Here is a 12,619-nt window from a genome sequence, read left to right on the forward strand (position 1 = left end):
GCTTTGATCAACCATTACTCCCAAGTCTTTTTCAGATTGAGCACATTCCAATTTTGTTCCTTCCATAAAGTAATCCTGCCTAATGTTTTTTCCCACATGCAGAACTTTACATTCGGCTATATTGAATTTCATTTGCCAGGTTTTTGCCAACTTCCGGATTTTATTTAAATCTTCTTGGATTACTTTAGTAGATTCCAAACTATTGGCTGGGCCTCGTGTAGGCAACGCAGGTATCGTCTCGCTGTGTAACATTTTGTAGTGGTCTAATTAACGAGTCAACCATCACCGAATTATACACCTGTGAAACATCAGGTGCTTGAACAGAGCTGAAATGCACATAAATAAATAAATAAAAACAGAAGGCCAGGTTTCTCCGATCCGCGCGGCGCGTGCTATTTTAATACCTCCACATAGCGCGCGCTTTTAATTACGCCTAAAGCGAGCGTTGATTTCCGAGATGCGACTGAGGCAATTTACACTTCGACGTTCCCCATGCAGTGTTGTGACAGGCGGACGCTTCGCGAACAGCGCGAGCGATTCGAATATCGTTACGAGGTCGTGAGGGGCCACCGCCTGTTCTCGCTAACAGCGCCGCAATCATCCAGATACCAGATTTTTTTTTTTTTTTTTTTTTTTTTTTAAAGTCAGCTCGCGACTTCCACACTTTCTCTCCTTCTCTTCTGTTCCCCGCGACCGTGTTTCTCTTCCCGTTTCTCTCTCGTCTTCCGGTCGCTGCGGTTTGTACTTTTTTCTCTCTCTCTCTCTCTCTCTCTCTCCCCCCGTGTTTTCCAGGAATTGTGGTTTTGTACCAATCTGTTTTATCCAGGGATTTCTGGTTTGTTCTTATCTTTCTCTCTCTCTCGATTTTTCCAGTGATCTTTTTTCTGTTCTTCCCTCCCCCCCCCTTCTCTCTTTCTCTCTCAGTGCAGCGCAAGCACATTTTTACCGGATAATATAAACGGCATGCACTGTACAGCTGTGTGTATTAAACATGGGTACGTTGTGTAAATATACAGTAAGTACACGCGTATTAATGTTTTTGTGTGTGTGTGTGTTGCAGTGATCGTGGTTCTCTTCGCCGCCCTGAGGAGACAGAAGAAGAAGGAGCCGCTGATCATCTCCAAGGAGGACGTGCGGGACAACGTGGTGAGCTACAACGACGAGGGGGGCGGGGAGGAGGACACGCAGGCCTTCGACATCGGCACGCTGCGGAACCCCGAGGCCACGGAGGACGGCAAGCAGCGGCGGGACATCATCCCCGAGACCCTCTACCCGCCGGCGGCGGCGCGGCGGCCCCCCGCCGGACCGTCCCGCGACAACGCCGACGTGCGCGACTTCATCGCCGGCCGCCTGCAGGAGAACGACGCGGACCCCACGGCGCCCCCCTACGACTCGCTGGCCACCTACGCCTACGAGGGCGCCGGCTCGGTCGCCCACTCCCTCAGCTCGCTGGAGTCCGCCGTCGCCGACGGCGACCAGGACTACAACTACCTCAGCGACTGGGGGCCGCGCTTCAAGAAGCTGGCGGACATGTACGGCGGGGAGGACAGCGACAGGGACTCCTAACCGGGCCCCAAACGAACCCGCTCCTTAAGGCGGGCGGACGAAAACGAAAGAAACGTGCAAACAAACGAACAAACAAACGAAAAAAAGGAAAATAAAAATAAAAAAAACGCTTCGGAGTTAATTGTTCCGACACACAATGCGGTCGTCATGCTGGAACCGGAAGCGAAGGGGAAAAAAAAAAAGGAGGAGAAAGAAAAGCGCAGTCACTGTTTTACAAAGTGCTCTTTTTAGTCCCGTCAACCACTTCTCGTTTAACTTGTAGGTGACCTTGAGTAACTTCAGTGCTTCGTGTGTCAGTTTTCAGCGACGGATCTGCCAAGCAGAGAATTCAGGAACGAGCAGCGGACTCGCCAAAATCCTGGGTTCACGTGTGCCCTAAAAAAATCTCTTTTTATAAATATATATATATACACATATATATATATATACACGATTTGTTTTCCTTTTTCTTTCTTTCTCAAGCTGCTTCTCCATATGGTGTGTGGGAAGGAAGCGCAAGTCATTTCACGAACTGACTGACAGATTTTTTTTTTCCCTCAGTCTTTTAAGAAATATCTGCAAACTGCGAGTTCCGTCTTTGCTTGTGTTTCTACTATACACTCAGTACGGTGATGCTGTCATTTGCATTTTAAATATTTGTCATACAATCGGCCCTGGAAAGCACTGTATTTTTTTTCTTTTTTCTAGGTTTCTTCTTCTTGGGTTTGTGAGCTCAGTGACACCCCCTTCTCTAGCTGCATTCGTGAAAGGAAAAATCACTGTCTCCTTATAGCTTTACATGCGTATTATCACCAGAGAAAGCAGGAAAGAACTGTATTATTGTGTATTGAATGTTCCTGTACAAATGTAAAAGGCTGTAATGGACTAAGGTGGGAGGGGGTGGGGGGTTGGTGAACTACACTGTTGGACAGAAGCTCAAGGATCCGAAAAAAGCAGTCTATGAAATATAACTGCTTCCTAAATTATACTTGATTTACCCCCCACTCCCACCCCCCCCATAGTAAGTCCCCCCCCCCCCCCATTGGCCTGCCACATGCATTACAACTTCCTGTCCGTGTATCTCTCCTCTGGGTATTTTTCTGAAGCTGTGAGTCAGGCCTTTACAGACGCGGTCTCGGCCGATGCTGCAGTGGCTTCTGGGCCTCCGGAGAGCGTGGCGGAAAAGCGACAGGTCAGCTGACCACCGAAAGAGCGGCCTGCCGTAACCTGCCGACCCGAACGCGGAGCTGGGGGGAGAGCGGAGACGGGCGCGATAAGCGATGCTTTTAGAGGACGGCGCGGCGAAAGAGGAAGTCCTCGGGAGGTCCGCGTGTCCAGGCGAACCGGACGTCGCCGTGGCACCCTGCTCGCCAACGCGCCATGGAAACCCCCCCGGAATCGCTCCGCGGTCAGAGAGAGGCACACAGATGGAGAAATAAACGCCATCCATCGCGGCACTTCGGTGAAGGGAGGACGCAGACAACAGCAAATCCGCAGAACGACTGAACAACATCCAAAAAAAAAAAAAAAAAAAGTTGCCTGAACACTTCCTGTAGCTCCCACCAGAGAAAGCGGTCTTAACGTTTGTCTGACTCTACGCACTACATTAACGCATTTTATTTTAAAAATTAAAAACCCATTTTATTATCATGTTTTCGTCTCCCTGTATAATTAGCTTTTTCTCCCTGTCACATAGAATCAGTAAAAGGATTGTACCGGCAACACAAACGTGCGCGTACGTATAGCAGCCTTTTCATTTTACAGTAGCGTAGACAATCACTGGGAGGCACAGGTCTGTACCTTAATATACCTGTGGCCAAAGCTTAGTCCATTTGCACTGGGACCCCCGCTGTTGGTTTTTTGAGTTTAAGCTCATCACTGCTTTAAACATCAACATTCTGCCTCCTTAAAATAACAGGAAGAAAAAAAAAAAAAAAAAAAAACCTTACTTCACAACAGGCGCTGCTTCTGACTCCATAGCGACAGAACTATTTTTAGACTAGACAGTTTTGAAGGGGGGGGGGGGGGGGGGCAGAGAAACTACAATTTAATGCATTTTTTTTTATTGTTGCTCTCCTCTGTTCATCAGCATAACGTCAATTAGATTACAGAGGGGAGTCTGCCTCTAATTTAGATTGTTACCGCCTTTCAAAACAATGGTGCTGAATTAAGCAAATCTAACCGAGCAGTACGGAATTAGCATATCGCTCCTGAAACAGTATTGGGCTCCCATGAAAAGCCGATCTTGAAGACCGTGAACACGGCTGTTTGTTAGAGATCTAATATTAGCTCAATAAATGTTAGCGTACCCGCGACAGGCCGGCTTTAAAAGGCCATCCGCATTCGGTTTGTGGAATTCTGTTATCGATTGGTCACTTTTGTAATAGTTCAATGAAACGAGGGTCTTGTGTGCAGTGATTTCACAGGTGCGTAAGTGCGTATTCCATTGTACCACGTGATTTTGTACCAAATACTTTATTAAAACATGATTAAAACGCATTTAAAACACTGGACATTTTTTTTCATATCTGGGGATGGGAGAATGAGACTATGAATGAACCGGGATACTGTGTGTGTGTGTGTGTGTGTGTGTCAACCGACGACCGAGTTTTTAAGTGAGCAGAATTTAAAGATAAAAAAAGGTTCTAACAAAACACGCCGAAATTTACCACCATTCTTTTTTTATCTGAACAAACAGAGAGAGACCATACTTATCCGAGCTGCAGGGCAAAGATCATCACTTTTTAAAAAAAAGATGCTCAGATTTAGCCGTTGGTCGGTTCATGGATTTCTGGACGGCGCACAGCTACGTAACTGATGCGATTGCTAATTAGGCACAATCTAATAATAGCGATCTTTAGACCGGTAGAAGGACTTTCTTTGGAGCGAAAAAGAAAGGGGAAAATCCATAATTGTTTGAGAAAGAGCAGCTGTGAGGCAGATGGTGACATTTTAGATGATATTAATTGTAACTGAATTGTATTATCCTGTTTTCCCTCATCGTCGTTATGAGACGCATTTTAATTCATGGCTGGCGATGTTTACCGTTTTCTCCGTTTCTCCGTTAATGAACACCTGAAAATACAGTGAGGTTTAACAGACGGAGAGGCACACCTCAAAACAGCTGTAATATCTGATTAAAAGAGGCTTCATATAAGACCATGAACATGGGCTAAAGATAACCTCTGATAAGAATTACAGTATCAAAAAACTACTAATTAAAAAGTAAATAAGAAACACCACTGTGATGGGAGTGCAATGCAAAATACAAACCCTTGTTTGTGGGAAAACAACGGCTGCACGGAAATCAATAAAACACTTTTTTATTATCATCGTTTCATTAAAAAGCTAGTTCATCAATAGTTTAATTTAAATACTAAACAGGGGCACATAAAAACATAATAGAGTAAAGGCTGCAAACTGACGCATTAAAACAAATGGCTGAAAGAGGATCCGGCAGCAAACAGAGCCTCATCCAACTACATTTCCCAGAATACTTTGCTCTCTCACAGCTGCATTCCCCACAAGCAAAATTAGTTACGACACAGTAAGTTTCAAGGACCCCATCATGGGTTCCAATCCTCTCTACTACACAACACAATGAAGATTGGGTCACATCAGCGCGTGTGTGCTAGCTCCACCCCTTATTTTGTGTGCTCCATTGCTGGGTCAGAGGTCATGGTTATGATGGGGGGGGGGGGGGGGGGTGTGGCCTGGGGGCCTCTTTTTGTCACTTCCTGCTGTCCTCCGTCTCGTCACTCTCCTTCTCCAACCTTTCCCTCTCTCGGCGCATCTCTCTCAGCTCCTGCCGGTACTTCCGCTCGATGAAGCGCTTCTGATGAGCCATCTGTGGAAAGTTATCTGTGAGAGAAAGAGAGGGAGAGAGAGAGAGAGAGAGAGGGAGGGAGAGAGAGAGAGCAAGCAATGTCAGATAACAGCGGACGTCAGCCTTTCTTCGACTGGCCGCTGTGGGGACTGTGGCTCGGCCGCAGGAAGGGTCGAGGGACGGGACACTTTAAACACCGCTGGGAGAAACGTCGCTAAGCTCCGAACCGCAAAAAATTCACACCGCTACGTTTTACTCTTTACGCCCTCATCAAGAACAATTTACACAGCTTACATTCTTACATACCGAGGCCATTCGGAGATAGTGCCCTGTAATTGAAAAAGGGTGCAATGACAACACCTCATTTGGGAGTCAAACTGGCAACCTCGAAGTTACAAGGCCAGTTCCCCTAACCACTACGCCACACTGCCACCCCCCACATTTGAGATTCAAGCTTATGATCATATCCATATCATCGCAAAGCAAAATGGAGCATTATGCAGCATTAAGCACAATGCCAGTGTGTCCTCATCGCCACACCCTACCAGCTCACACATATCCTGAGGTCAACTGATGGAAATCATGTAATGCATATGATTACTGTTAATGAAAAAAAATTCCATTTAGCTTACTTGAATGAAAGTACAAATATATTCACTCAATTATTATTTCAAAAGTATCTGAATAATCTTTCAGGTATATTTAATTTCTTTTTTTTTTAAACTGATGCTATGTTACATATTAAATTAATATAGACCTTGTCTAAGCTTGCCGGGATATTATCACAATTATAATTATCATATCAAAAAAAATGATTGGTTTCAGGCACAAAAGAAAAAAAAATATCTGATAAGCTCTGCACAAGGATCACAGTTAACAAAAGTCTATTATTTCAATTAAATATTCATTTAAATCTATTATTTCAATTAAAACACACGGGCACGCACGCGCACACACACACACACGCACAAAGGCATTGCAGAAGGTCCAAACACCAATCATCAGAAGGCCTAATCAAAACATAGATAAAAGTCTTTACGAGTTTACATGGTGTTTTTTTCTTTTGCACCCAGTTGAATGTACACACTGAAAATATAGGGAAATGAACCCTATATTATGCATATACTGCAGCACTTATTTATGGGGAAATATACACATTATTAAACCTTCCAGATATCTGGCACCATTATCGAGGGCTTAACATGGCTAACTCAGGTTCAGGTTTTATGTTCAACTGCATTGTGTCCGTAAAAAAAAAAAAAAAAGAAGATTTTTAGTCTCTAATTTTTCCCGGCACGGTCTGGCACACTGAGGAAGGCGAGCGGGGAAGGATTTGGGTGCACCGTATTCATGAGGCAATAAAGAAGAAATTATGAAATATTGCTATAGTACTGGCGGCATCCCACTGTTCTATTCAGGTGTGCTCTCCTGGATCCAGTGCCCAGGTATTTTATTGAGTAGAGCATGTTTCTTCTTATTTCTCCAGACTTTCAGATATTGCAATAACTTATTTTTATTTTAAATACACCGCTGTGAAAAATATTTATCACATTTTCAAATATAGATTTTTTTTTTCCCTACAACATATTGTGGCATAATTCCATTTTAATAAGTCTCCAACATTCATCTGAACCCAACTCATCCAACAAACGTGCGGATGAGTCCGACAGTGAAGCCATGTTCTCTGCAGAAAAGTAATATACCACATCGTACCGTGCCTATTTCACAGCACAGCGCCGCATAGCATTATCTGAGAGTGGCAACGGGAATAAAATCCTTCTGCAACTTCAGTTTTGCGTACGGAGCAGCGGAAGCTATGCTAACGAGCTTCGCCGGACGGTCTTTTGTTTAGGGGCGAGGGATTCGATGCGAGCGCGCGGGCGTCCGTCTGCGGCATTATTTCAGAGAGCCGGAGCGTTTGGCTTGCACGGGCGTGTCCATGGTAACGCGCGGCCCGGGCGACGCGGAAGGCCCGGGGGCCCGTATTTGCAGCGCTGCGCCAGAGCCGCGAGGGCGCTGGTCCTGCCACAGAGCGCGCTGAAAGGCCGCTCTCTCCCTCTCTCTCTCCCTCCCTCCCTCCCTCCATCCGGACTGGAGGCCGCCAACACGGCGGCTATTTCATAAAGACTAATCCATGCCCCATGGCTACCCTCCCCTTCTCTCTTTCTCTCTCTCTCCCCTTATCCCTCCCTCTCTCCCCCTCTTTCTCTCCACCCTTAGGGCACACAAAGGGTCCCGTTAGCCTGCGGGGCGCCCCGACGTCCTCTAGAACGCGGCGAAGGACGCGGAGCGAGCCGGCGAAGGACGCGGAGCGAGCCAGCGACGGCGTGTTCTCCCCGGGACCGCTGTCCCATCTTCACAGATAATCATCGTCATATTACACTATATTACATCAGCATTCTATTTTTAAAACGATTTCCGGAAAGAAAAAAAAAAAAAAACCTCCAGCACCTCCAGTTCTATCCGCCTACACGTTTAATACATCATTACTGCCGTTGTTTTATTCCATTATCATGTTTTCAGTTGTTTTCTTTTCGTGCTAAAAAAAAGACGCAGCTATCTTCGGAGGCTGAAACCAAACGGAGAGGCGGATGAACAGGCGGCAGGACCGGGCGGGGCCCGGGGCCGAGCGCTCAGCGGGTTCAAGCGCTGGTTTGCTGCGCTGAACGCTCGGGCGGGGCCCGGGGCCGAGCGCTCAGCGGGTTCAAGCGCTGGTTTGCTGCGCTGAACGCTCGGGCGGGGCCCGGGGCCGAGCGCTCAGCGGGTTCAAGCGCTGGTTTGCTGCGCTGAACGCTCGGGCGGGGCCCGGGGCCGAGCGCTCAGCGGGTTCAAGCGCTGGTTTGCTGCGCTGAACGCTCGGGCGGGGCCGGGCCGAGCGCTCAGCGGGCTCAAGCGCTGGTTTGCTGCGCTGAGCGCTCGGGCGGGGCCCGGGGCCGAGCGCTCAGCGGGCTCAAGCGCTGGTTTGCTGCGCTGAACGCTTCGCTCTTCTGCTGCATAATTGATGGGGCGCGAGCCGCGCCGCGGAGAACGATTTTCGCCCGAGCCGAACCCGCCGGATGGGGGGTCTCCGGGCGAGCGTCCGGAGGGCGAGGGAGGAAGTTGGTTTTTAGCCTAGCGCCTCACGAGGTGCGACCTCCATCCCGCGCGTTTCATCCCGCGGCCGTCGGAAAACGGGTTCGGAGGATCAGGGCCGCGATGAAATATTAAAACGGGCAGGGGGCTGCAGCCGGAGCCCGCGGCGGCGCTGCGAACGCGCTAACGTGCTAACGGTTTCTCAGGGCTGCGGAGCTGTTAAACAGCCGCCGCCCCCCCCCTCCACTCCCTCCTCCCCCAACCCCTCCTCAGGCAATGCGCCCCCCCCCGCACCCGTAAAGAAAATGACTTTTTATTCAGAGCAGAAAGAGACGCAGAGGACGGCTCACCAGAGACGCTCCCATAAAACCCAACGCAATTCATTCTCATAAATAAATATATAAACAAAGAGATAAACAAAGAAACACTCTTCAGGGAGGCCTCTGAGCCACGATGAAAAGAACCCCAACAACCACAACTGCAAATACAGACCTCTCTCTCTCTCACAGATATCTCTCTCACAGACCTCTCATTCTCTCACAGATCTCTCTCTCACAGACCTATCACTCTCTCACAGATCTCTCTCTCACAGACCTCTCTCTCTCTCACAGATCTCTCTCTCATAGATCTCTCACTCTCTCACAGATCTCTCTCTCACACACACAACCTCTATCTCTCAGATCTCTCACACAGAGATCTTGCTCAAAGATCTCTCTCACACACCGATTCTCTTTCACAGATCTCTCTCACACACGGATCCCTCTTTCACACACAGACACACAGGGCTCTCACACACACACGTGTGCATGCACACACACAGATCGCTCTCCCTCTCTCTCGCACACACACACAGGTGCGCACACACATGGGCTCTCTCACACACACGCACTTTCCCAACCAGCTGAACCACAAATGCCACATTATTACCCATCAGTCACCTGGCCAAGTCACGGTCCAGCCAGGAACCACGGAGCCGTCGTGACAGAAAAAAAAAACAAAACATTTTTTATAAAAATAATAATTTAGATTTTTCGCTTCCGTTATTTTTCCGAAGGCGGGAATTTCACTGGCACGTCGACGGCGGGCCCTGGGAGATTCCCCCTCTTTATTTATTTTGGAAAATCGCGCGGCCCGTAACCCAGATCCATCTCTAATGAGCCGCGGCCGCGGTGATGGATGGCTTCAGACGAACTGACCTTTTCGGCGGGCACCGCTAATCTAGTCACACCAAACGGCAATTTATGAAGAGGAAACGCTCATTTACAAGCAGCGAGCATCAATCAATCACGCCGACGTCTGTTTACCCAGGAAAATACATATATTAAAAGGCCGCTGGGTAAGGGGGCGGGGTTAGGAGGGGCGGGGGGGGGGGGAAGAGAAAGAGATGTGCTTTTTTTGGGGGGGGGCTAAAAAGCGGTTAGTCGGGAGATTTACGCAGACGGACCCGTCCGGCACTGCAAAAGGGGGGCGCAATCTCATTTGGCATGAAATTAATTGGAAAACCCCCCCCCCCCACTCCCCCCGGCCTGTCACAGGTTCGCGGGACGGATCCGACGCCAGCGTGTTCTTTATTTATAATGGCTTGTTAACCGGGCCCAAATGCAGCCCAGGCTCGGCTTCTGCGATCTGTAATTAGTTTTCGCAGAGGCGCGGCGGCGCGGGGTTAATGGGAACAAATCGGAGTGCCGATGGTGCTCGAAAAAACGCCGCTCGAAACCGAAGACGTTAAAACGACGCTACGGAAACGCCAGGCCGAGAAGTCTCCGCGTTTCGTCCCCAGAATTCGGAAGCCTGTTAATCTGCCCTGGAATTTTCACATCCAGGCAAGTACAGAATGAATAACCTTTAAAAAAAAAAAAAAAAAAAAAAAAAATTATGATTGTGGAGGTGTGGAACAGCCAATGGGAATGGAGCAATGTAGAGGGGACTCAATAGAATTTAAACAGCCATCTACAGCAGGGGTCCTCAATCTTATCCAGAAAGGGCCGGTGTGGGTGCAGGCTTTCATTCCAACCCAGCAGTTACGCACCTGATTCCACTAATCAAGGTCCTTAGCAAAGACGCTAGCGCTTGATTAGTAGAATCAGGTGCGTAACTGCTTGGTTGGAATGAAAGCCTGCACCCACACCGGCCCTTTCTGGATAAGATTGAGGACCCCTGATCTACAGAGTTCCCTTTGTCTGTGTTCCCTTGCTGTGTCCAGAAAGCAAATAACCAATCAAAGCATTTTAGGAGCCTGTGCTGGTGTTAACACCAGAGCAACCAGGACAAGTAGCACAGCACATTCTCCAGAGACGGTTTCACAATTTTAAAATGAGGGAGGGAGGGAGGGAGGGAGGGAGGGACACACACACACACACACACACACACACACACACACACACACACACACACACACACACACACACACACACACACACACACACACACACACACACACACACACACACACACACACACACACACACACACACACACACACACACGTTAGCAAGCACACACACACACACGCTCACACACTGTCAGGACTTCTGCCACACACGCACATGCAGACAGACAGACATGAATGTGAAAAGAGAGATTATTCTCTCCATAAGCAACTTACACTTCTGCAGTGCGTCCATGGCAGCTCCCATTTCCGCTTGCTGAATGCTGGTTCCAAAAGAGAAAAGAACAAGTTATTCTTTATTACGTAATTCCACGTTTTTTAAAAGTGTATTCAGAACATCTCGTTTGCATTGCGGTACGAAATGAGACTTGGGACTGGGAGGATTAAATGAGAACGTTTTCAAAAAAGCAATTTGCACGAATCGGGAACGGGCGAAACGCGCGCGGACGCATCTGCGGAGGTAATCCGGAGGAAGACCACGCGCACGCTCTTCCTCGACGCCTCGGCGCCGCATGCATTATGCATCCCGTGTTTACCTCCGAGCGCCGAGGAGCTTAGGCTCGCCGAGTACGCAGAACAGATAGCCGCGAAAAAACACCTTTTTAAAAGGGACAAACTTATCAGCAGCTTAATGCCCGTGAAAGCGCTCTCAAGCAGGGCCAGGTAAAAGAGATTTAAACAAGGTTTGATGTATTTCAATGGATTGTTTTCTTTTTTATTTTTGATCCTTTTTTTTTTTCAGGAAGCTTTATCCCCCCCCAACCCCCCACCCCACCCCACCCAAGTCTCAGAGCAGCAGGCTGTACCTGAGCTCATATCGCTCCCTCTCTTCAGACTGACACTACAAAGGCAGAGACAGGGGTGGCCCAGCAAACCACTTAGCGCTGCTACGCCTCCTTCGTTTCCTGTTATTAATTCATGGCTTTTAAATCCCGGGATGTACCGGAACGTGAATCAAAGAAACGATCACAGGGCCTCAAAAAAAAAAATAATAAAAACGTTGCGTTCTTTTCCCGCTCCTCGCCGCCGTGGTTACCGAGCTCGCGCGACACGCCCGGCCGAGCCCCGGCTCTCCGGCGGAACCCGGGTTCGAAAACCCCCCGTTTCCGTGGCGACGCGCCGCCCGCGCCCCCGTACCCACCTGGGGCCTTTGCCGCAGCCGATCCGCGTCCCTTTGAAGTAGACGGCCACGGTGTAGGTCCTGGCGTGGGACGGGCCCACCGTCTGCAAGGTCCTGCGAGTGAGAAAGAAGAAGAAGAAACGGAAGAGAGAGGGGGAAAAAAAGGAGAGAAACGGATAAACAAATAAAGCACATCAGGGCGCATGGAGGCCTCCAGGCGAGCAGGGAGCCGCTCGAAAAGGGTTTCCACCGGGTGGAAATAAAAATAAAAGTGAATCCATGGAGCGGGAATCCTCACGGTAACACACGGGCGTGGCACAGTGGTTTCGGGGGGAACGGGAGTCTGTCCAGGGCCAGTCAGGGAAAGCCGGCTTCTGGTTTCAATTTTATTCACCGGCTCGCTTTTTAAAAAATTTTTTTAGAGGGGGCAAGGAAGCAGACGGCAATCAAATCAAGCGGAGCGCGAGGGCTTCCGAGTCCGGGGAGGGTTCGTTATTTCGGGAAAAAAAAAATAAACGGGACTGAGCACCGGCGGGCACCGCCGTCCCCATAAGCGACAGGGGGGGGGGGTGAAGTACACGTCCCCGCTGGTTTGGGATCAGATCTGTAAACACGCGTTTTTTTATCGCACATGACATTTTCGGGGGGGGGGGGGGAAGACAAACAC

The 12,619-nt window shown here is 48.9% G+C and overlaps 2 protein-coding genes across 2 annotated transcripts in view; one reads left to right on the plus strand and one right to left on the minus strand.

Annotated features, from left to right (window-relative positions):
- The window catches only part of LOC118225732 (cadherin-10-like), a 35,912-nt gene extending 31,859 nt beyond the window's left edge, over nt 1-4,053 (plus strand). The window contains exon 11 of the mRNA XM_035414627.1: nt 1,061-4,053. Within this exon, the coding sequence (XP_035270518.1) occupies nt 1,061-1,566 (506 nt within the window). The 3' untranslated portion in view covers nt 1,567-4,053. The remainder of the gene's footprint in view (nt 1-1,060) is intronic.
- A 799-nt stretch (nt 4,054-4,852) lies between these two features.
- drosha (drosha ribonuclease III) overlaps nt 4,853-12,619 on the minus strand; it is a 63,470-nt gene continuing 55,703 nt past the window's right edge. The window contains exons 30-32 of the mRNA XM_035414626.1: nt 11,974-12,066; nt 11,049-11,095; nt 4,853-5,406 (exon numbers count right to left, since the gene is read on the minus strand). Of these exons, the coding sequence (XP_035270517.1) occupies nt 5,276-5,406; nt 11,049-11,095; nt 11,974-12,066 (271 nt within the window). The 3' untranslated portion in view covers nt 4,853-5,275. The remainder of the gene's footprint in view (nt 5,407-11,048; nt 11,096-11,973; nt 12,067-12,619) is intronic.

The sequence above is a fragment of the Anguilla anguilla genome, chromosome 4, assembly GCF_013347855.1.
Source record: "Anguilla anguilla isolate fAngAng1 chromosome 4, fAngAng1.pri, whole genome shotgun sequence".
Lineage (NCBI taxonomy): Eukaryota > Metazoa > Chordata > Actinopteri > Anguilliformes > Anguillidae > Anguilla > Anguilla anguilla.